Here is a 26255-nt window from a genome sequence, read left to right on the forward strand (position 1 = left end):
CCACTCCCACTTCGCTCTCACATCTGGAGGGTATCTGGAGTGGCTGTGTGACTCCAAGCCTACTATGGGACAGCCTGTGTTTGAACTGGAAGTCAGACTTCAGTGCGTTTCAGCTAACATTGTTCGGAAGGGGTAAAGTAAAGCAGGAGACCATCATTTTACTTTGTAGACTTTACTGCCGCATGTTTTATGGGTGGCTGTTGCATTTATATGAGCTTAGACTGAGCTTTGAGTGTCATTCATCCATGCATGACCATTCTGGTATCTGCATTTTAGACAATCTGCACAGTCAAACTACTTTACAGCCTCTCCTCTGCTGAGAACGAGCTAAACAGCATGAAAACAAGATAATGACATTTTAAATGCATAGTATCTAAAGGCTGTTCTCACTTCAAGTCTAAAATAATAAGGTACCATAGTGTTGTCAACTTCTCGATTGCTTTAAACTCCTCTTTACCCCTGGATGCTCTGATGTTTTGATTCTGGCTGTTGTCGACATCGTACAAAGTGCATTTCGCTGTGGGTGTGTGCATGCTGTACTGTGAGTTTTCTGCGTGTGTGCGCTGCTGTTCCCCTGATAGATACTGTGGAGTGACGAGCAGAAAGAGCTCCTCTGATAAATGGCTTTTATACCTGTACCTTGAGAGTTGCCTTGAGTGGAGTATCTCGTCCAGCATTAGAGGAGACGATTAGAAGGATAATTTTCCCTGGCTTTATCAAAGCACAAGTCTCATGTAAGCAGTGCTGACCTATAGCGCCTGTCAGAGAATTGCAAAAGGCTGAACTCTTATTTTGCTATTTAACTTATAAACGAAAAGATTAGACCACACAATGTGTTTTTTGTTTGAGGTTTTTTTTTGTTGCATTTTTGGGGGTTCTTCTGAAAAACTATTTGAAATGAAACAAGATCAAGCTGTCATGGGTGATAAATGTTCTTTTCCCAACTAGACCGTGCAGTTGGTGAAGATTGAAGTTTCAGACCCAGAGCTGTCTCTCTTTTCTTGTTGACCTGGTGCGTACATGACACAATTTCATTTGTTTTAGACAGAATGGTGCGTCAGGATTCAGTATTAGTGGATTGAAAGGGTTATGGAATGATGCATTATATATTAATGCTAGCCATGAAATTGCTTTAAAAATATAATGGATTGCAATGCACTGTTAAATTATTCCTTTCTTTTTTGTTTCTTGCAGTATTTAACAGCCTACTTGTATCTAAATGTCAAAAATATATATATTTTTTATCAGAAAGGGTTGTTTGGTTTTTGAATAATCATTCAACACAATAAGTTTGGATTAAAGTATAGACTGTATATAAAAGATGGACATAGCCATGTGTTAGGACAGCTCCATTATGAAGCCTCAAGTTGACTGTGTTTATTGCTGCCATCTTAGCCCTTTGACATAAGACATCATGACACATGGGGATTATCTAACTGCTGTGTTTAGTGTCTTTTTGGTCTTTCATGAAGATTGTAATTTACAACATTAACTTGACATTCTACTCAATAAGACTTGAAGCTATGAATTTAGAGAAAAAAAGTGTTTACTGAGGTCACAGGTGAGCATGTGGGCTACTTTCTGATAGACCTCTGTAAAACTGAATGTTTGTCTAAATTACAGAAGTCAGTCCCTGTTGGCCACTGGAAAGGAAGCATGTGTAATGTACTCCCACTCTAGCTTAACTTTTAGTTAAGTTATATAGCTCAGTTTGGCCTGTTGTTGTCTCAAGACTCCAATGCCTAAATCCAGAGGTGTGGTCTAATAGTCAGTTTTGCTTAGAAAGTTTACCAATCACTCAAAGTAATAGTTTTCTGTATGACTTTATCAGTCTCTCACATCATCCAATTCTGGCACTCTCTTCTTTACGATGTTGCTTCAGTTCATTTATGTAGAGTTAAGGTCCCACCATAACATGTTAGTCAGGCTGAGGTCAGGACTTTAACTGGGTCACTGCAACACCTCGATTCTTCTCTTTTTTAGCCATGTTGTAGATTTGCTGTGCTCAGGCTCATTGTGCTTGCACAAGCCTTATCTAGAATTGACTCTAGATTACTTCGGCATGCAGAGGAGTTCATTGATGACTCACTGACCACAAGATGCCTAGGCCCTGCGGGTATAAAACAAGTCTAAATCTTCACCCCTCCATTACTGTGCCTGATAGTTGGTATGTGTTTGTGCAGATTTGTTGTGTTTGGTGGTTGCCAAATGTGGCACTGTGCGTTATGACTAAACATGTCCACTATGGTCTCATTTGACCAAAGGACATTGTTCTTGAAGTCTTGTGGTTTGCTCAGATGTAGCTTTGCAAACCTAAACCATTTTACCCTGTTCTTTTTAGAGTGCAGAGTTTTTCTCCTCTCCTCTCTTCATTGCATACATTATTGACTCCTTCTGCAGAGAACACATGTAACAATAATGCCATCCCATAATTCATACTGATTCACCATCTGACTATTTACAAAAATGATCAACAAAACTGACAAAGTGGCACATCTCATGTAAACGTTTATTATAAGTGCATTTTACTCTTCGTACCATAGCATCATATGTTTTGAATGTTCAGCTGTTAAACCCACAGCTGAACATCATGTTGCTGTAATAAAATCAGCTTCTTATTGATGTGTAGATTTTTTTCTTTGTACATTCCTTCATCTTGAAAATACCAACCTTTGTAATGAAGTTATAAATCTTGTTTATATGCATGAAACAGCAACAGTAGTATGCAGTTAAAAAAACATTGGGATGATGTAAGATCCACGTCTGGACACTACAGGTTCAGTCAGTGCAGTCTGATTATCTGTCTTATATGTATCAAATGAAGCGGTTATACTTTGCCAGGTATAACAACAATAATAATATGCTTGTATAGAAAGAAATGTGTATGAAAATTTGTTTTTACCCAGAAACAAAGGAAAATCACCAGCATAACTTTGTATTGTCAATTAGTTGTGTTAATTGATCTTTCATTAACTCAAATATAGTACACATTTTTAGCCAGGAACCTGATTTTAGCCATAGATTTCTGTCAGATAAGGTATCACAGACAGGTAATGTCACGGGAGACCAGTCATGCTAAAAACCCTGCTTTTCTATGCAGATCTTTTAGCTAAAAAGTGCAGAGTTGAAAACCCCAGTATGTTTTCAGAGGATCACACGAGGAGAAAGTCACACAAAGACAGAAATAACAAAGTCCACAACGACCATAAAGCAGAAATCCAAAGGCTTACTGATGAATTCAGACCAAACAGGGAATATGCTAGATAAGCAGATGCACTGTCAAAGGACGAAGGGAAGAGGGGACTATTACCACACGCAGTGCTGAGTAGGGAAGTGGAGACAGGTTAGGAGCAAGACAGAGCTCAACATAATCAAGACAATCAACAGGCAGAACTAAACCCCAAAACAAGATTAAAATAGTTAAACAGAAGAAAACAGGAAAAGAACGACAATCATAATTAAAAATCAGAGATGCTGAAACATGGATGAAAAACATCAGAGCTGAACACATAAAGACAAGACAGAAGGAGGAACTGTAACAAAAAAAGCTAAATTGTCATTATTATTATTATTATTATTATTACTAATATTATTGAAATGATCTTGCTTTCAGGTGAGACACATAATACAAGCACTAAAGAGTGCTTGCAGATAAATACAGAGGGCGCAGTTTCATAGTGTTAGTGTTGCATCTTGTTTCATTTATAAGAAACAAAGTATTTAAATCCAGTTTTTTTAAGGTCAGTGTGAGCAGTATAGCTAATATTAAAATAGTATGTGACCTCACGTGATACATACAATCAAGAGTCTTCTAAATGGATCTTGAAGTATTCTTTTTTTTGTTTTGAATCATCAAACAAATAAATAATAAAACTATAATCAAGTGCAGACATAACTCAGAACTCAATAATTAGAAAACAGTAACTAGAACTAAAAACAAGTTTTTAAAACCATAATGAAATTAAGCTGAAATTAAGATTATAATAAACAAGGATCCCAAAACACCAAAGCAACTCAAAACCCCTGGAACCAGACCAGGGACCATGACAGAAATACAATGTGCAAATTGATGAATTGAGGCCAGCATTTGAAAGCAACAGTGATGATTCGCATTATGTGCACCAATGTCTTGTACGTGTGTGAAAAACGACAGATAAACTTAGACTACGTCAGCATTGCACAATGATTTGGGATTGATTGAAGAATCTCTTACACAATTCACCACAGACTGACCTTGCTTCTTAATTAGCTCAAGTAATTTTCCAGAACAAAATTCCAACTTTGGAAGAGAGATGATCTGACAAGTGCAGACACGCTTGGAAATTTTTACTATTTAGCTGCTGGCACCATGGCCGAGGAAAGAATCTAATAAACTAAGGAAAATTAGGTCAGATTGCAAATTGTCCTGGATGGAAATCTCTAAAGCAAGCTAACACAATGACCATTCCAGGTGGCTAATTGAATTGTTTACTTTAGGTCAGACCTGAAAAGCATTCAACCAGATTAACTTCACAGAAAAAAGAAGAAAAAATTTTTCTTTTAATTTCCCTATATCTTAGCATAAAGCACAGAGCCACAATTTTACTCTTTGAGAACTTGTTCTGAAAAAGAATAGCATTTATCATTCTTAAATAACTGATCAAAAGTCAGTGCCTGTGAAGCACATTGTAGAATGACTCGCTGCTTGACAAATGCACACACCATACAAATTCCATATCTCTGGTTTGTAAAGTAGAGTTTTTGTCCCACATGTGTGCTCTAAACCCAGTCTGAAGCTTTTGATGAGCGACAGAGTTATTGTAGGTCATCCAGAGGGGAATCAGTGCAAAGGTTTGAAGAACAGAAAGTCATTGGGATTCATCCTCTGTAGAACACAAGTATCTCCACAACTTTTTAAAAACAATGCATTCCTTAATTATGAAGATATATTATTCTGGATCAAACCTACGAGGCAAAAGGAATTTTGCAAATTTTTCCAGATCACAATAATAACTAAACCCATCTTGCTTTAAACTTCATGTTTGTAGCTGTACTAATTATTGTCCTGTGAGAGCCTGTTGGCCAGTGAAGTCACAGCTACAGGCTTGATTTAGGTCACAGGTGTTGAACTGCAGGCCTCGAGGGCCGGTGTCCTGCAGGTTTTAGATGTGTCCTTGATCCATCACAGCTGATTTAAATGGCTAAATGACCTCCTCAACATGTCTTGAAGTTCTCCAGAGGCCTGGTAATGAACTAATCATTTGATTCAGGTGTGTTAACCCAGGGTGAGATCTAAAACCTGCAGGACACCGGCCCTTGAGGCCTGGAGTTCGACACCCCTGATTTAGGTAATACAAAAGAAAGATAGTTCGTGCAGTGAGTATTGTTTTCAAAATGACTGCCCTCTCCAAACGGTTTCTGACTTCCCAGCTGGTTCTTGTTTACTAATCAGTACGTCTAATTAGAAAATAGCTGACTTAAAGATAGACATTACTATTTGTTAAAATCCTACCCGAGCTAAAAAGGTTACGAACCAGAGTTTTCTACTAAACTTAAGTAGAAGTCTCTGCAGAATATGAGAAGGCTTTCCACAACCATTACATGTGTTTGTGTTAGGGTTAAGCCAACATAAGCCAACCACACTGGTGGTGGAAATCCCACTGATTGAGAAACAGCCATGTTCTGTTCTGCAGAGATGCTTTTCTGCTTGGTTTAGCAAACTGTGCACACAGATTCCCAATATTCTTTTTATGCATTTCAGCAGCCCCTGTGTGCTGCAACAGAGGCTGCAAACAGCTGCGCAATTATACAGCTTTACACACTGAACGTACTTCTTACTTTTAATTGTATTTTGGTGTTAAAATCTACAGTCCCCTTTCAGCTTATGTATCATATATAGTCATCACACCTTCTTGAAGCAGGGCTCTTTTTCTTATCTTTTAGTCATTCACTTAGGATCAGTCCGGTTGCCAGTTGTCTCTCACCAGGAAGAATTGTCAAGAGGTGTTCAATACAGGAAACATACAGTAGGAAAGCAATTTCTTTTCTCTTCAGCTTGCTGTTGATATCTTTTTCCAGAGCTTTGAAATGATGCAGTCAAAACAAAACCAGAGAATGTGTGATGATGGCAGAGATTTAACTCTCACAGTGTAGTTTATTTAGTGACCTGGAATAGACCACAAAACAATCTGCTACTTGAAAAAATAAGTTTGAATCTATGAATTCACAAGTTGTTTCTCTGCTGGACTGGATGGTAAATTTGCAGGAAATCTATAAATCTATAGATTTATAGATTTGCTGGCCTGTTGTTTTCTTTCCTCACAATATAACAACTGCTTCTTTGTAGTGGTGTCAAGAATCTGATTACCTCACCCTAAAAACTCAAAGTCGATTCATGGAGTGTATGTGAGCAGGGCAGTTTCTCAGATCAAGATGATGATCATGGTGGTGCATGGTGTTTATGAATGCAGATATATTTAAACTGTTTTCAGACAACAGCCAGTGGTTTTTGACATCATATTTTGGCAATTGCACTCCTCTTTTTGCTCTCCACATAGACTGTTTACCTGCATGCAACCAATTTCTGCTCAAACCTGACTGGTCAATGAACTGCGATTACAACTAGGTCACACATGGAAAAAGGAAAGTTTTCTGTTAGAAAACCTTCCTTACATCCTCTCTTGATAGAGCTTAAAGACATGCTCCCATCCTAAGTCTAGTTATGTTGGAGGTTTCTTCTTGTTGAAATAGAGGTTTTCCTCCCAACTGTTACAAGGGCTGCTCAACTTCAACTTTAGTATTTATTTTAATTTTTGTCATTATATAAGTAAATGTTTTTTTTAATATAAATTATATAAATAAATTCTATCTAATTAAATTGAATTTGGATAGAATTTACATCTATGTATCGCTACCTGTTAAAATTCATTCACTTTTTCAGTATAACACAGGTATTGTCATGCTTAGGCTGTGTGTAGGCAGGAATTGGACCCAAACGCAAACTCACGGGAAGCAGGACTGAACTCAAAATACAGTTTTATTGCTGACAGAAGTTAAAGGTCCTGTCTCGTTATGATTATCTATGTCAGCTGTGTTCCCCGTGTGTTCCCATGTCCCTTGTTAATCCTCTGTGTATTTATGTCCCCGTCTCTCTCATGACTGTGTGCCCCTCCGCGTGTTTCCTCGTGAGTCAGTTCATTTTGAATCTCCCAGTTTAATTTCATACTGACGGGAGACTGTCAAAGTAAAACAGGAAGTACACAGAGGTGCAGACAGGAGGGGAGGAGAGAACACGGGGAGAGCAGAGACATAACAGGCTGGGGAAAACATGAAATAAAACACGAGGAGGAGGAACGAGGCGTGGGGACTCACAGATACGTGGAGGGGGACAAAGGGGGTACAAGCACGAGGGGAAATCTAGTAAACTGAAGTGAACAAAGAACAATAAAGAACAAAATACATGGCATGGCACATCTAGCTGAATTAAGACAGTATTTTTATTGTAACCATGTTTGACTGTTTTAATAGCCAAAGACTGTAGCGTGTGAGGTCCTGTTTCCAGGAAAAAAATACTCACTGACCTGATGTTTATAACTTTACTATCCATGTTCTTGTGCAACAGGAGAGATGGCCTTTCTCAAGCATTCCATCCTGCACGCCCTGAGTGTGCTGCTCTTGGCCTGGGTGTTGGTGCAGTGCCAGGCCTCTGTTGAACCAGAGGAAGAGGAGGAGGAAGAGCCAACAGAGGAAACAGAAACTGCAACAGAGGTGACGAAATCTAAGCCGGAAATCTGTCCGCAGGATTGCAGCTGTACAGCAGAGAGGGTAGTGGACTGCCCCGGAGTCAACCTCATCGAGTTCCCTGCTAAGCTCTCAGAAAAAACCCGCCAGCTCTCTCTACAGGTCTTTCATGTACTCCCATAAATACCAACACAAAACCAAAGTTTGGAATCCTGCATTTACAATCTGTGTTGTGTTTTCTGATGCTAGAACAACAAGATCGAGGAGATAACGGTCGAGCATATTTCCCATCTGCATCAGCTTGAGACTCTTAATCTTCAGAATAACTGGCTCACCTCAGATGGTAAACACTGTCACACAATCTAAACACTCAGCAGGAACCTGGTGTTCAAAGTGGGAACATCTTACAAGACATGTTTTTGAGGTTGTTTTCTGAGGCCCTGTCGAATTCCTTTTGTTTTTTTGTGTTTTTCATTCTCAGATGTCGATCTGTGCTGACCCATTTTGTAGAAAATTAGAGCTTTTGCCTGTCTGGAATTTTTGATTAGTAGTTAGTCTGGCCATGATTTAAGTATCTATAATTTGACTAACTATTTATGGTACCAAAATACCTTCAAAATAAACCTGAATGCAGCAGAGGAAATGCAGTTGTTTTGTTCATTTCCTCAAACAACTGGTCCTCGCGGCTGAAAGGTACATTCATGAAGTGAATAACAATTAATGGGAACATAAGAATCAGTTTTCCTTTGATAGAAAAGTCTTAGCCTTGCTCTAGAACAAGTTTTGCAAAGTTGGAAAAGCATACTGTCTTATAAGGACCATAAAGCTGGTTTTAGACTGTCATGTCAAGGTTCTGGTGCACAGTAAGATGGTGTGCTAAGTTATCGGCTAATGCTAGCAAGCTGGATTTATAAACTGTTCGGGTGTATTGCACACACATTTGCTACTTTTTGCTAAGTAAGCAACTAATAAAATACAGTGACTTTACTCACCAAACATGAAGCACAAACTTCTTGTACTGGCTGTACCTGGCAGCTGTACCACGCAGCAAGCCATGTAATTTATAGATATCTGCCATATTATCCTCAGAAAAAAAAGAGAAAGACCAAAAATTAAGCTGGAGAAAGCTGGAGAGGAACTGCTCCTTATCTTACAAATGATAAAGAGATAACACAAATCCTGCATCTTCAGTTGTTGAACACTTGAACAAACAATTATAGGAAAAAGAGCACTTCTACATTTAGCATGCCAGATAAATAACTGATTAGATGCTTACAGCTGCAGAATATTAAAGATGTCAGAATCAAAATCACAATCAGAAAGACTTTATTTACCCCCAAGGGGCAATTAATTGTAAACTTACCAATTTCACTTGGATCAGCTGGATGGAGATGTAGTCCTTACTGTTATTCAGAGACTGCTAACAAAATGCTGTTTGACTGTGTCATGTAGCCACAGTTAGGGTTTTTGTTCTGTCACAGTGTAACTTTGATACTCTAGCACCCTTCCTGCTCAGTTTTAACTTTGCACTGCCATTAAAAACAGAGATAAAAAAACAAACGTCACACCTGCCAACTGTTTTCTCCTACTGGCTCAGCCTCTGTGTTCTCCTGTGATGGTCTCATTGGTCTAACTCCATAAATATTGGTTAATATTATTCTGGATCATGCTGCTGTTAAGATGAACAGACAGCTTAAAGGGTTTTTATGTCCCTAGCCAGCTCTGCTAGCAGCTGGCTTCTGTTTTTATTGCTAATGTTGAATAAAAAATGTTGCCGTAATGGAACCCTTTTTGGTAAATATAAGATCAAAGTGCCACAATGGAAAAGATCTGGGTTACCATGTGGTATCTATCCAACAAAAGTGTTTGTTTTGATCAAAATATTTTAACACATTTTCAAACTAACTATCAGAAAATATTCATTTACTTACTTAAAATGATTAACCACCCTCTTGGGTGCCTGAACCTTTTCCTACTTAATTAATAGTGTGTCACGGTGGCCCGTGGAAAAACACAAAATTCAAGCAGAAATCCCAAACTGCTTACAAACTGGTTGAAAATTCAGCAAGTTCAAAGGATTTTAATTGTGCATACACCTCCAGCTTTCATAAACATACATCAGTTTGAAACAAACAGGATATTCTTGATTCCCAAGGCAAAAATAGCACCATTTTGACAAAGGTGCTGGTATTATGTAATTAGGTAGTCTCTCTAAAATGATAATTTATCAAAAAGAAAGACCACCGTCTTTTCCAAACCCTAATGAACTGGTTTGTAGTGCCTAACAAGTGGGTGAATGTGAAAGTAAACAATGAGTGTACAAAACCCCCCAAAACTGCAAAGCACAAAGGTCCAAACAGGACATAAGCCACAATCTTATGATTGATAAACCTGCAACTAATACCATTTCTTCTAAAATCTACAATCCTCAGGTCAATATTGGGACCAGTGCCAAAACTATATAAACTGATAAGTGATACAGGTCTGGTTACAATGGTAAATATGTTTTATTCTGTTAAAGGGTGGAAGTCAAGAACAATGTGTCAAAAATCCTTGTTTCTTTTCAACAGGCCTTGAAGATGAAGGGTTTGAGATGCTCGAACAACTGGCTTATTTATACTTGGCAAATAACAAGGTGAGTCATATAGCGGGAGTTTAGATATTTCTCTCAGTTGTGTTCTGCTTGACTGCCAGTGTCAGCTAACAGAGGGAGGTTGTACAGTTGCTGCTCATATAGTGTGTACAAGCTTATGCTTGTGATCTCTTCCAGTATGGCTGTGCCATCTGTTTGGAGCTAAAATGTTACTGACCTTTCAGTCACAGGGAACAAGAGAAAAAGGATGGATGGATTTATTTGTGCCCTCACAACATAGGATCTGAAAAGAATAGAGGATTTTTAAATTCTCGCTAATCTTTAAAGACACCGATGCTACTTTAATCCATAAACCACATTATAAAGGAGAGCGCTTCAAATGAACATCTAATCTCAGTGATGCTTCTCTCATTTTTCAATTTCCTGTTATTGTGTACACTGTAGTGTTAGTTTTCAGCAGGGGATGATAAAAATGAGGAAAACATGGCTTTTATGCCACACATATTTGGGATGACAGCATGCCTGTATTTATTAAGTCCTTTTATCAAAAAATAGAATTACTGAGCCTTACAGAACAAACCATAGAACCAAACACTATGCCCATTAACATTTTCAGATATGCCATATCTCTATTTTTTAAGGTTTTATTAAAACCAATGAACTGGACTGAAAAGATTTGACATGATTCATGTAAAAATATTTTTTAAGCTACACGACGTTGCTGTAGTTGTCCCAATATATACTGTATGGATATAATTTTGCAGGGCTTGTCGTTTCAAGTGCAATAGCTCCATAGAACAACATGACTAGGAAAGATGTTAAAAGCATAAAATAAATAGAAATGATCGTTTAATCTTCAAAGCGTAGTAAAATATTTAGTGAGATCTGTGATCATTATCTTAAGTATGTTTTCTTGTTAGCACACTAATAATTGTGTCATATTAATTTGGGGTAGCCCCTCCATGAATTGGGTCCCACTCGAGCCAGGCCTAGGGAGGGAGCTTGAGATAGAATATGTGGGCTTTAGCCTCCTAAAGAGGAGACATCCTCAATGACCAATGTTTTATTAATCATCTCATCTGCAAGGTGTTGCAGTTGCTAGCACAATTGCCTCAGAGCAAGAAGGTGCTCATTTGGACTCTACCATCTAGCTGGGGCCTTTTTGGGAAAATTTGTTTTTTTCTCCATCCATCTGTTCTAGCTGGAATAGATGGTTGGTCTCATCAGAGATCTGCAGCTGTATGTTCTGAGCACTAATGTGAAGAGAAGAACTGAGCTGTCAATTCATCTTGACATCCTGGTGATGAGTTGGATCAAGTGGATGGGGAGGACACTGGATATATGTATATATATATATATATATAAATATATGAGATAACGTTTTGACCACAGACAGTATTTGGATATTTGGATCAGGCAGCGCTAGCAAGCTTTGTCAGTAAGACACATGTATTGCACAGAGATGGGTTGATAAATAATATTCAAATAAAATACAAGGATCATACTCACTAAAACTGGAGCACAATATTCTTGGTCTGATAGTACAAATAACTTCACAGTAAACCATATCGCTTGATAATTTAATTAAAAATGCTCAACATCATATCCTGTCATGGTTTTTTGTGCTTGCAGCTCACCTTAGCACCAAAGGTCCTGCCCCCGTCTTTGGTCAGTGCTGATTTCGCTGCTAATCAGCTTACAAGGATCTTTCCATATACATTTGGTCATAAGCCAAAACTGAGGTAAGAGATGTGCATGTTTGTGTAAATTGACCCCAGATTCCTTGAGTTACTCAGTTAACACATGTCTCATGGTCGTGGTCCCCAGGTCTGTGTATCTCCATAACAACAAGCTGACTGATGCAGGTCTTCCTGAACATATGTTCAATGCTTCTGACAACCTGGAGATCCTAACCATGTCTAGCAACTTCTTGAGGGTTGTTCCCAAGAACCTGCCTCCGACTCTTTACCGTCTTCATCTGAAGGTTTAACATCACATTATACTTGGACAGTAGTGGGTTTAAGATGTTTAATTCATAAATGTACAGATGTAATCCTAAACGAAAGCTTTGTACATAAAAATGCAAAAACCTTACCTGAATTAAATTCGGCCTGTAGGTAGTCACCTTGGGCATCACTGCACCATTTCAAGTGCTTTACATATCTATGATATGCACACATAAACTACTGGTCAAAAGTTTTAGTACACCCCAATTTTTTCAGTTATTTATTGCAGTTCAAGTTATTCAAGTCCAGTTAATATCTTGAAATGGTACAAAGGTAAGTGGTGAAATGCCAGGGGTTATAAAAAAAGGTAAGGTTACCTAAAACGGAAAATTAATGTACATTTCAGAACTGTACAAAAAGGCCTTTTTCAGGGAACACAAAATGGGTTAACAATTTAAAGCTGTTCTGCAGCAATGGAGGTTGACCAAGCCTTGAAAACTGGTGCTAGTAATTCCTACAAATGTTCCAACTTTTCTTCATCACTTAGAACCCCAGTGTTGGAAAACACTGTGGTACCATACCCTTGTGAGCATCAGTTGAACAGTATTGTACTGCAGACAGTAGTGTGTGTGTTGCTACTAAAATGGTAATAAAAAAGGCAATTAACAATGGAAGACAGACGTGTAGGTCTTTCCTACAGAGAAATTGCAAAGAAAGTTATGGTGTCAGTAAGTACAGTTTCCTTCACCATGAAAAGGCACTCAGGACCTGGGGCAAACTCTGACAGGAAGAGGTCTGTCAGACCCAGAGCCACACCTGAAGCAGACAACAAGTTTCGGAGAGTTAACAGCTTGCGTGATAGGGGGCTCACAGTGCAACAGCTTCAAGCACAGCTTAATAGTGGTCATAGTAAGGGGGTTCATCCTGCAGCAGGAGGTGAGCAACAATTGTGTTGCGCATGTCTGTTTTCAACAAACTGTTTGCCAGTTTACAATATTGCCTATACTACATCCCACACAATGTCACAGTACAATTCTGTGTTGACCGTCCCAGGGAGAGGATATCATAGTGAACAACTTAGTAAATGTCACAAAAAAACAAGGAGTGTGCTCCTGGTGTGCCTCTTTTGAACTTTGACACTGGACCTTTTGATTAAGAACTTCTCCTTGGCCTCCAGCTTTCCATTCCAGACAATCCTTGACTATAAAATCAGGTCATTTTGAAAAAAGAACTTGATGTTTGCTCTCATCTTTAAGCAGATCCAGTCTCAGTACATCTGCAGTGCAGATAGACAGAACACTACTTTCAGAAAATCGCATAAAAAGCAACACTTGAAGTGGTGGAGGTAACCAAAAGGCTCTACCTATCAAGGGAGGTTGGCCAAATTTAACCCAGCTATGATTTCTTCTTTTTGTGGGTGCAGTTGCTGAACTTTGTGATTCCACCTTACATTAACAATGTTAATATTCTTTTGTTACAGAGAAACAAGCTGGAGAAAATCCCAGCAGGAGCTTTTGACAGCTTGCCCAATCTCAGAGAATTATATCTTCAGAACAACCTTCTCAGCAATGAGGGCATGGACAATGAGACTTTCAGGTGGACAAAAATCTTCACTCATGAAGTTTATCAGTAAACAGATTTCAACATCTTGCCATTGCCAGCTGTGTAAATATCAAAACTATCCTTTCAAGGGCAAATTCTCTACAAAGACAACATCATATCCTTCCTTTTCTTTGCTTCTAGCCAACTCAGCAGCCTTGAGTGTTTGGATTTGTCAAATAACAACCTCAGCGTTGTCCCAAAGGGTCTTCCTCGCAGTCTTGTGCTGCTACACTTGGAGAAGAACGACATCCGCAGTATCCCTGGAGATGCTCTAACGTCAGCCCGAAATCTTGAATACCTGCTCCTCCACAATAACAAACTTCGTTCCCGTTCTATCCACCCAGCTGCCTTCCAGGTAAATATGGATGATAAAACTGATCCAATTTAAATTGTAAGGACAAGTTGGAAGGAGTAATTTGTACAACAGCATGGCAATGAACATTATGCAACAGTGGATCACCCATTTGAAATCTTAAATTTGCTTTTCACTAGGGCTTGAAAAAGCTGCACACTCTTCACATGCACAACAATTTGCTGGAGCGTGTTCCCAGAGGCTTGCCTCGGCGAGCAAAGACCTTAATGCTGCTCCATAACTCTATTTCTGAAATTGGCCGCAACGACTTAACCTTGTTGTACACGCTGATAGAACTCAACCTCAGCTACAATAAGCTTACCAGCCCCAAGATGCACCGTGAGGCTTTTAGGAAGCTACGTCTGCTGGAAACCCTGGACCTGTCGGGGAACAGCCTTACCTCAATGCCCAGGGGTCTTCCTCGCAGTCTGCACGTGCTCGAAATCAAGAACAACCTGATCAACTCTATACCAGATGGTACGCTGACAAAGATGGAGAAGTTACGAAAGCTGATCCTGAGTGATAACCAGCTGAAACTGAACTCAGTCTACCAGGGAGCCTGGATGGAGCTCACTGCGCTCACAGTGAGTGGAAGTGACACAAGTGGGATAGTCACTGAAAAAAAAAGCTTGGCAATGATGTTTGTATACTGCATGAATCTGAATATTTAGGAACTTTATAAAGGTTTAGTAGGTTCCTCCCTGATCACTAAATGACAGTTTGGTATGGTGCAGAAGAGGACAAACGTAGAATTTTTTTACACCAAGCAAAGTGGCTATTGGTTGGACATTAGGGATTTAGATGTTATAAAATTAAAAGTCAAGACTGGTCATAGTATGATGGTACAAACTGAATTATTGTTTACATTTACAGTAACATTATCAATGATAACTTTTTTTTTAAAACTTGATGTTGACAAAAATGGAAATATTTACTGGGATATAACCCCAGTCAAAAATCTAAGGAATTGCTGCAGCTGGCAAAAACCATTCAATGATCCTAAATAGATTGTTGTATAACAATTTTTCTATCACAATTTATCCAGGACAATATGCTTGCCGTAGTCTTCAGCAAAGTATAAGGCAGCACAATAACACTGCCAGCAATGGCAGAAACCTGCAATGCAAAATTTGAAGACTACGGCAAGACAGACTAAATTTTCCAGGAGGTTTGTTATTAATTATGCATCTTTAATTTTTAGACGCTGGACCTGTCTGGTAACCTAATGACACACATCCCCGCTGACCTACCCGAGTCTCTGGAATACATTTACCTGCAAAACAACCGCATCTCCAGTATTCAAGGTTCAGCCTTTGAAGGCACTCCCAACATCAAAGGCATCTTCCTCCGGTAAGGGACTCACAAGTAAAGTAAATATATTTAGTCTTTAGCTGTATATTTTCATGCCCTGATTTATTTATTTCTTTAACCCCAAATAGACAACTTTAAACCTTTTTACCCAATTTAGCCAGTAAATACTTTAAGATCAACATGAATAACAACAGCTTCTGTGGATAAACAATTTTCTTTATGGATTAAAATATGCAATAGAAGAACAACTTTAAAGTAGAAGATATTTAACCAGCTTAAAAAAAACGTTGTCTTACTACAAGAGACTCATAGACCTGCCACAGCTGCAGATGAACTTAAAACACCTGCATGTCTTAATGTGTTTTCACATTAAGACATGCAACGCAGCAATATCTTCACCTTAACAGTAGGGAATATACTTTCTTCTCACATGTCAATCACTCTTACTCTCGTCATTATTATTTAATCAAGTTCATTCTGCCACAAACTGGAGATTTAATTCATCATTGCTTAATGATGAAGATTTTATTAAATATTTTAAAAATGAGTGGGCTTCATATTTACACAATAATGGCCTGCCTGGAACATCAGCATCTGCTTTCTTGAAATCAGGGAAAGCTGTGAGGAGAGGTGAAGTCATTTAATTCTCATCAAGATGAAAAGAGAAAACAAACGTATTCATGAATTAGAGAAAAACATTAAATCCTTAGAAGAAGCCTGTGTGTCCTCGCTGGAACAGGAAATGTTGAGCAAATTATGTAAAGCAAAACTAGAATTAAATCAAATTATTGATTAAAAAAAAAGAATATATCTACTACGAAGACTTCCACTGCAGAACTTTTAACAAGACACAAAAAATTCCCTGTATTCCCAGTTAAAGACTTAACTGGGAATACGGTTTATGATCCTGAAAGAATGAACAACATATTCAGGAACTTTAAAAAAAACCTTTATATTCACCAGAGGTAAACCCATCGAAAGATGAAATTGATCAGTTTCTTGATAACATAACCATTCCAAAATTCTCAGCCAGTCAAGCCTGAAACCAGGCAATGACACTGTATTTCCCATCAGTTTTCATCCAATATCCCTTAGATTAGAGAAGATAGCACCCCTCATAACACGTCCTGACCAGGGAGGTTTCATTAATAAATACATGTAGCTTACTTCATTTAATAGACTGTTCTTGCAGTAAAAACAAACTACAATATTGTCTCTAGATACAGAAAAAGCATTTATAGAGTTAAGTGGAACTTTTTATTTGCAACTTTGGTTTTTGAAACTGTTGGGTTCATCCAAACTCAAAGTATTTGTTTTCCTCTATTTAATAAGCTTTTGAAGGTTTAGATTAATAATGATGCCGTGTCTCTTCCTCCATTCATTCAAACGAACAAAAGAGCACCAAATCCAGGCAGTAAACACTTTTATTATGTGTCATAAAAACAGAATGTTAACATGATTGGTTAAAAAGTTGGGGCAAGGCCACGGTTTTAGACTTGGCTCCCCTTATTTGGCTTGGGTCCATCCCTCAGGTCTCGCTGTAATATGAAGACAACTCTTCCCACTTCACCGTGGCAACCATCTTTTGTCCCCTGGCCAGGCCTGTAGAGATGTGTGTGTGTGTGTGTGTGTGTGTGTGTGTGTGTGTGTGTGTGTGTGTGTGTGTGTGTGTGTGTGTGTGTGTGTGGGGGGGGGGGGGATCTACATAGGACCAAGAGGAGGACTAGATCTGCCTAACTAAATGACTTGTATGCTTTAAAAGCATAAATATTAAGATTAAGCATTAATATAATACGAATATATATATTCGTATTATATATATATAATATACAATCTTAACCTATCTGGAACAACTCTGACATCTTACAAAAAAATTATATGCTAGACTTCAAAGATTGCAGGTAAAGGAATTGAGTTCTTGGAATATATATTTCAATGAATAAATTTAATTTCATTTGACATATTAGTATTACAATATGGGATTAACAAGAAAAGATTTTTAGACCACCAACAAATTATAGTCTATATTAATAAAGGAATTTTCGCCTAATTAAATCAATTACAATTATTATCTAAAATAACACTGTCACAAAACACTATTGAAAACAGATGAGTCATTAGCCCTTCCTATTGTGAAATGGGAGGCGGATCTATCAGCCAGCTTTGACCACAACTTCTGGTATCAGACATGTTTAAAAACCTCTAAAATGATTAGAAACCCCAATCTACAATTAATAAAATACAAAATACTACATAGAGTGCACCATGGTCACACTGTCAAGGCAATACACCTGACAATTACATCAACACTCTTTGGTTCTGTCCACCAGTTCAGAGGTTTTGGTGCCGGATATGTGAAGACTTATCAAAGTGTATAAAATGTAACATTCCAGCCTCCCCTTTAGTTTGCTTTTTGGGCAGCCTAGATGATGTCACTATGGAGATGAACACAGTCCACATGGCTCTCGCCACCTTATGCATCTCTAAGAAGACTGTCCTTATGAACTCGACAAATGAAAATAATCTTAGAGACCTTAAAACCAATATAGAAACCATTTGTCGGATCATATCAGTCTTGAGACAGCCTCTGCCGCTGCATCAGGCCAATCTCTCTGAGCTCCTTTGATTGGCTCCATCATCTAGTGGAAGTTGGGTTGGTGCGTGCATTGGGGCCCGTCCCTGGCCCAGGAGGATTCGGTGCATTGGTGGAACTGGAGGCCCCTTTAGCTGGCAGGGAGGTTTTTACCATGTTTTGCAGGTGCTCTATACTTTTGAGGAGACCACTCTGCAGGAGGGGGTGGATCTACCAGAGGTGGAGGATGGGCTCAACCTGGGTGTCTATTGTTTTATGTAGTCTGGGAGTTGACTGAATGTTGGGTTGGGGTTGGGTGTAGTCTTTCCTCTGCAGTGGGGTTGGGTGGGCCAGTGATTGGTGCTAGTTTCAGTCATTATGCAAATGTACTGTTTATAAGATTGGGGAAGCCACTTGGATGAGTGATGAAACATTTCTCCCACTGAAAACGCTACGTCCAGATGAACAGAATAAACTTTTGGAGATTTACTTACCTGGATGATTGAGCATGCATCAAGACCTGTGTATGACTGTTTGTCTGTGTCAAGTCAGGTCTTAGACTCTCCCTCTCTCTTAACATGCCAGACCTGGGGAACCAGGTGTGGGGCCTATTTCCTGACGCCACAATCCATGCCAGTGACTGGTGCCCCCACCTGCCGCCATTGGTGGTCTTTGGTGTCCGGGGTTTGAATGTTTAGGTGTGTGCTGTTTTGCCGCCAGAGGCTCCCTGCCTCTGTCGGGCACCTGGCAGGGGTGAGGTGCCCTTGGGTTCCTCCCCTCCCCTGTCTTTGTTCTCTTCCTTTCTCTCTTCATCCCTCTTCTTCCCCTTTATTTTTCTCTCCTTCTCCTTCTGTTACATTTCTTCATTTTCTTTCTTTCTTTTTCTGTCCCCCAGTCTTGTCTGTTATGGTTGTAATAATCCAAAATAAAAAAATTAAGTTCTAGTAAAATATGACGACCAGGTGGACCATTATAGTGAATATCGTAATGCTACACCTGTGAAAGTAAATTTGCTGGGCATTTTTTGGCCTTCAGACAACAATTGCGACGTTAAACTGCTGGACAGGACAAGAACAAAAAAAGCCTTTAATATGCACAGCCAACTTATAGTAAAAGACAAAATAAAACAGAACTATAAAAAATAAAGAAAATGAAAACATAAAGAAAAACATGAAAAAATAAAATTAGTAAACAGCAGCAGTGAGAAAACTGAACATCGTGTCAAACATTGTTTGTACAAAAATTCCAGTCAGTTGAAGGTGTTAATCACATTCATCGATAACCAGTTCATATCTTAAATACTGCTGAAATGTGTGTCACTTTGTGTCGACAGCACACTCACACAGTGTCTGATTGGTTTGGTGAATTGCAGGTTGCTTGCAGGTTAACGTCTCTGCACTTGTGTAGAATGTGGTTACAGATTGATCCAGTCGAGTGGCACTTCACTCTAACAGCCTACGTACATCTGCCCATTTTCTAGGACAGAGGTGTCAAACTCTTTTTAGTTCACGTGCCACACGCAGCCCACTTTGACCTCAAGTCGGCTGAACCAGTAAAAATATTTTATAATAACGGAGATATAAAATATGGAGTAACTGATGACAGGCTGCAGTTTTTAGATTTTGCAGTGGTATGGATTAGACTTTCTGGCAGGTTTGACACTCCTGTCCTAGAAAATATTACCACAGACCGATGTTCTTTACATGGCTGTCATTTGTCTTACTGTGCAACTTGTTTGCAACCTCCTGCTGCAAAGAGACAGGTTCTGCTGTCTGCCAAGCCTCTTTAACATCTTATCACCAAGAGCCAACATTTCTCAAGTTTTGATATAATATGAACCATTTACTGACTAATATTTCTATGCAGGCTAGAGAGGACAGCAGAGTATAATCATCTGTTCTCTAATTTTTATGTCAATGAAAATAAAGATAACAATAGATAAAGTCCAAAAATGGAGACATTTGATACGATTATGAGCTGTGCTTAACAGCTAAATAAAACGGAGTTCTTGGCAAGACAAAAAGCAGCTGTAACAATCCACAATACATGAAAAGCTTTGATCTTTGTGTGGCTACAACATGAATGTTATGTCTTTGTCTTGAGTTTTTTAAAATCCTCTTTGACCAAAACATTATCTGGGCTTTATTGAGCCATTTTGCAAAAAACAAACAAACAAACAAACAAAAAACCCTAACCCAAAATGCAATATATTAACAATATTTTGCACTTATTTTTTTCTGCACAGTAATTGTTTGTTTTTTCCCCCTGTTAAATATCCTTTCTAAAAAAATGTACACTGATCCTAGAACAAAAATATCTTCATCATCATTATGCATGCAAATTTTTTTCAGAAAAAATATTATTCAGTTTGAAATAAAAGCCTGAATTATCAAGTGTCAAATTCATTACCAGCTGTTCTTTAGAGGAACATCATACAAAAGGTGTGTAGTGTGTACATCTGACACTGATTTCATACCAGATGTTCAGTTTCAGACGCATCATTATAGTTCATAATTACTGCATAGGCAGTTTCCTAAAGAACATGCAAGGAAATTACAATAGATTGGATCACCTCATATACATATAAAATATGACATATATTTTAATTTATTCTACTGTTTAAAGACAGTGCAGTAAAAACACCCTCCATATCTGGATTTGGTATTTCTGAATTTTCTCTGAAACTCTGAACTTTTATAGTTTCTTCAAGATTAGTCACAAAAACATCAAATGAAAGGAAAGTGTTATTAGAGTCACCAGCCTTAAAAATTAGCACTCAAAAGCTCCTGAGATTAGAGATTAATGCTTTACAGAGTTCATGCTACAGACACATCTCAACCAGAAATGTTTGGAGCAGACTATGTGAAATCAGTTCTTCATGGTTGAGTTGCTGAAAAGACCAGAGGAAATCTGGACTTTTGATCTGAAGAGTCCAAATGTGAGATTTTTGGCTCCAGCTGCAGTGTGTTTATGAGACAGAGAGAACCGATAGTATCAACATGTGGTTCCAACACAAAGTATGAAGGCAGGAGCTTTGCTCATGACAATGACCAAAACATCCTGCGGTGACACGGTGTCCCATCTGGTTTTTTAATGGAACAATGAGAAAAACAACACAGCAAGGCTCTGAGAGGGCTGTTTGACCAAGAGACAGAGCGATAAAGCTGCATCTGATCACAACCTAAAATCAATGATATGGTTTAAGACGAGTTGGAGTGCAGAGTGAAAGAAGAGTAACAAAGAAGTGCTCAACATATGTGCAAAAAGTGGGAATTTACTTTAAAGAATCTACAATTTAGAACACTCTTTTGCTTCCTGCATAGAAACAAAAGTCTTGTTCATAGCTTTCATTGTTTTATAATGTAAAACACAGGTACTTTCAGCTGCTCCCCTAATCACAAGGGAAAAAATAGTTAAAAAGAAACAAACTTTCACAGGTTTTTTTTTTTTTGGTCGACCCAACACTTTAAAGCTAATTTGCATCGTTAGTTTTTTCCCTTTTCATCATTTAAAAAAATATGTATGCTAACTGAATAGGTTTTACTTCACAAAAAGAAACCATTTTCAGAAACAATGTTGTTCTCTAGTCTGTTACTAATCAGTAAAATTTGCTATGTGTTGAAAATTCTGACTCAGTTTCATTTTGCAGAGTACTGCAGCGGGGTATCTAATCCCCCCATCTCCGCTAACTTGTGTGCATTCAGCAAATTTTTCCTCTTTGGTTTATTCCACAGAGTGCAGGCTAATACCCGTGAGCCCTGCAGCTGAAACAGCGGTCAGTCAAGAAGAAAGAGGTTCTCTTTCGTGGCTTTTGTTCAATTTCATTTCAAATATAACCTCAAGCTGGCTGCTTTACAGCCAGTGTTTACAAGTCCTGAACCCTTCCAGGGTCATCGTGTTTTTAGTGTCAGCTGCTGGCACATTTGACTTTTTTGTCTCTTTAAAATAATTTTTTTTTATTTCCACCCAAATCCCTTCGCAGCTGGGAGCCTTTCACGCGAGTCGATTTAAAGCTGCTGGAATGCTTGTGTCTGTTGTTGAAGTGGAAGGGCGACCTTTGTGTATATTTATTAGTGAATTAACTTTTAAACTTTATGAACAACATATGCAAATATTTTCAGTGATCAATGCAATAAATTCCATATGCATTAGACATGGTTTTAGATAAAAATCAGTGGACACCTGTGAGCTTGACGGTGTTAAAATAAGAGAATGGGTAGCATGCGTAGCATACATTCTTCTGCTCAATGCTCAGCTGTACAGATTTTTATAGATGTGACTGTTGATCATTGTTTTTTTTGTGGTTGCTTTGAGCCTTTAAAATTTGTAATTAAAAGACTACTTTAATTAACTATCTGGTTTTGTTTTTGTTCTTCTTGTTTTTTAATTTAAGGTTTAACCCCCTGTCTGTGGACGCCGTAGATGAGAGTTCCTTCAAATACCTGTTCAACTTGCAGGTGCTGGACACTGGTGCAGGAAACCCTGACCTCCCCATTCAAAAAGAGGAGATCGAAGAGGAGCAAGACTAGACCTGGGTTGATCAAACTATAATTGGACTGCATTGCATCAAAGACAGAAAGAGTTTTTAAATGGGGAATGTACCTGTGAATATTATTTCCCAGGTTCATTTTTGTAACGTGGCAGCGTCACTTATTTCTGGTGCAGGAAACCGGATGGGGTTACTGATGTTTCCATTTTTTTGGGCTGGTTATTAATGCATATCTTTATATCTGACCTTTAATTATTTTTGTCTTTGATCATTTTATTGTTTCTGTGCCTTACCCTCAAAGATTTATTGGCAAAATCTAATGTGAACCTTCCCATGTAAATGTTTCTGAATCGATACAAAGAATGTAAGCAGAGTGAAAAATTCTGCTCCCACTGTGTGTCTTTCTCTGCTTTCTCAGCCTCTTTTCCTTCAAAGTCGCCTGCCTTGGCTCATTGCATTAAAAAAAGAGTGATTTTACTTACAATACTGTGAAAACATTTGGAACAAAAGTGCCAATATAAGTATATGATTTCCAATGAAACCAACAAAGCCACAGAAACTGTTGAATCAAACCTGGCTACAAGTATTCTCAAAAAAGGCTGCAATTTAATGTCATTATTCTGAATGTAGAGCTTACTTTTTATATAAGTAATTGAAGTTTTTGGAATAACACAGCAGATCTAAAACATTTTAAAAAACTCAAGCGTTTGTTTTTAAAATGGTAGAGAAAGAATGAATAGCAGTAAAAGAAACAATGGGAAAGCTTTAAAGCTGCATTTCATCACCATAATATCAAATATATTTATTCAACAGCGTTTGAGTCGTTCACTGGATTTGCATTCTGTAATTGCTTCCTTTTGTTTCTGTCAGAGTTTACCGATCTGGGAGAGAACACAAAAGCCCCCTGTGGAGTTTTCTGGTAAACAATCAAAAGTTTACATTCCATTTTACAACCGAAAATGTGTTGAATGTGTTGCATTTTCTTTTGCTTCCTCATAAAACATTTGCAAAACCAGTTTTCTGCAAGAAAGCTTCCTCCTCTGAATCGTCTGGACACGATACAGCCACCTGTTAGAAACTCCAAAGTGAACCACTAAATGTCAATGGACAAGAGGATTACAGGAAACGGTACGTCAGAATTACTTAATAGGAAAAAACACTAACACTCTATGGACTTCTGGTTTCATAGCAGGGACTTGTGAGATCATCTAGAATGAATAATCACTATCAGTCCCTTTACAGCAATATGCTATAAAGGGACTGATAGTGTTTTATATTTCAGTCATGACCACTACAGTTAAAGAAGATGCCATTTCCATCTGCGGTAATTTATAAGAAGCAGCTTAGCCCTGGCACATAATTCAAAAGCCTTCAGTGACATCGATCATATACAACTTGAAAAGAGTAGGTGGAGCGGACAAGGGTTGCAAAGCAACTTGCAGATGTGCAGAACTGTAGGCAGGCTTAAAAAATGGGAGATTTTTATTATTGTTGTTATTGTTATTATTAGTCCAAAAACACCAGACATAAATCTTTACTGTTTTTTATGATTTAATTATACTCTGGTTTTTCTAGTGTATCTTTTAGAAATGGGTTGCTAAAAAGGAGGTGAAAGACAGAAGTTCTGTCAGAGTCCAATATGTCCTTAAAAGACAAATTAGTACCCATTAGCAATGACTCTACTAGTAGACTAGTAAGTCTTTCCTGCAAGAAAAAAATAAAAGACATAAAACTGATATTTTATCTGCAAAAAATATTTTATTGTTTTACGTGTTAAGGTTTATTCACTCCTTCATATTAAGGACTATCTTAAGAGCGTCCTTTAGATGAATTACAGCCAAATTTTAGTATAATGTCAGAAACATAAAGTGAACAGGAGACTGGTAATTGATTCTGTCCACTCAGAACATGTTTGCTGCCATCAATTATCAATATACGTCACTTGTAAATAGACTTCTTACCTTCATGCTGTTTAACAAAAAATAAGTTAACTAAAATCATAATGACTGGTAAGATAATATCAGATAAGATAAGATACCTTTATTAGTCCCACAAGTGGGAAATTTCAGATCAGATCATTTAAGATAAGAATTATAACGATTTTTTCTGCTATTACTAAACAGTTTGGATAAATCTTACTGTTTTACCAGCGAGTTGGTTTAATAATGGCAATAATCTTGAAAAGCAGTGATTTACCTGTAGTGAAGGTAAATATACATATTATTTTCCACTATGATTAAAACATTTTTTTGCGAATTAAATATTTTAATTCTATCAACAAAACCGGAGCTTCAACCAGTGCCAATTTTACCGACCCTTTAGTTCATTCATGTTTTCTAACAGGATACATATTTCAGCATAAAATCTCACTTTACTGATATGAATGCAATATTGTCATACATAGACAGTCAAAAACACAAGAATAAATTATTTGAAAAGGCTGAAATCTGTTCGCTATTTCTGCAGCTTCTCCCACACATGGCAGTGTCACTGCTCTGTGTGGAGCTATAGCAGATCTGTTCAGTATTATAAAAATAGGCAGGACACTAGCCAGAGAAAAACACATCTCAGTCTGTATGCTCTGAATTCTCTGGTATTTACTGTGTAAAGAGCTGAGAAAAATTATTAATGGAATGACAAAACAGATGAAAACATACTATTTGGAAGAGTACATTTCTGCCTTTATATGACAAAAGTGAAATGTACAGTAAGAAGATGTTCTTAATAATTATAATTTTGGATCATGATGGATATTCTCTTTCTGGAGTGGCAAAACTGCAATGGTAACTTATAAAAAGCATGTGCTCTATGCTTTTTCTGCAAATGTGCATTAAATCTAGATTCTTTCCAATAGCCTGCAAGTGGCCATGCCTCTGAGTTGCTGAAAGAAGTATGACTGTATAGACATTGATTTATGACCCAAGTAAAAACGTTCCAAATGAATGCAAGTATTCTTCATTTTAAATTTGCGTTCCCATATAGAGTAAAATGGGTGTTAGGTTGTGTTAGGTTTGAGATACCCTTTGAGTGAGTCTGTCAAATCTTCAGTTATATCACCACCTCAAACAGTACCAAGCAGTCCACAAAGCAATTGGTAAAATCATGGTGCCTGTGCCAAGTATTACGCATGCACATATGTGATATGTTTGCTGACAAAGCCAGTGGAAAGAAACTATAGTTCACAATTTTCCAGCAGTTTCAATGTAAGACGATATGTCAATAAATAAAAAAAAGAAAAAGGAGATGGTGCTGTTCTAAGAGGTTTATGAAAGTAGCTTATCATTAACTAGAATAAAATGACATGAAAAAGAAATAGTAAGACTTTGGTCTTAAACAGTCGCTCAGGGTGTTTGTTGCTAGCTAGTTGCAACTTAGACTGTCTTTGCAGTTGTTATATAGATATTTTAGAGAAGGAAAATGGCGTGAATATCTAGGCCTGTGCAACATATTACGATCGTAATTTCCATTCAAAGATTTCTTTGACTGATTTCTTTCACTTATTCAAGTTTCATCTCCTTGTGGTGAATTAGCAAGTGTTTGCACCCTACTGACTGTCACCCAGTAACAGCCAGTAACCTCCAGTAGTCGAGGAATAGACAGCTATGGTGGTGGGGTGTGTCACTAACCAGTGTGAGTGATACACTTATATAGGTCACTTTACAAAAACATTT

General features: G+C 37.9%; 1 protein-coding gene across 3 annotated transcripts; it reads left to right on the forward strand.

Annotated features, from left to right (window-relative positions):
• Positions 1-23068, forward strand: podn (podocan). 3 transcript variants are annotated; one of them, XM_035907541.2, is made up of 12 exons: positions 545-734; positions 949-1012; positions 7601-7881; positions 7969-8062; positions 10290-10354; positions 11945-12054; positions 12140-12296; positions 13739-13854; positions 14002-14215; positions 14353-14796; positions 15414-15562; positions 22489-23068. In XM_035907541.2, the coding sequence occupies exons 3-12, from the start codon at positions 7606-7608 to the stop codon at positions 22622-22624; spliced, it is 1761 nt and encodes a 586-aa protein (XP_035763434.1). In that variant the 5' UTR covers positions 545-734; positions 949-1012; positions 7601-7605; the 3' UTR covers positions 22625-23068. The 3 variants fall into 3 exon arrangements, with proteins under 3 accessions (XP_006790572.1, XP_006790573.1, XP_035763434.1); XM_006790509.3 differs by lacking the exons at positions 545-734; positions 949-1012 and adding an exon at positions 1-132; XM_006790510.3 differs by lacking the exons at positions 545-734; positions 949-1012 and adding an exon at positions 23-102.
• Positions 23069-26255: the final 3187 nt, after the last annotated feature.

This window comes from Neolamprologus brichardi, chromosome 23 (genome assembly GCF_056152115.1).
Source record: "Neolamprologus brichardi isolate AB-2024 chromosome 23, ASM5615211v1, whole genome shotgun sequence".
Lineage (NCBI taxonomy): Eukaryota > Metazoa > Chordata > Actinopteri > Cichliformes > Cichlidae > Neolamprologus > Neolamprologus brichardi.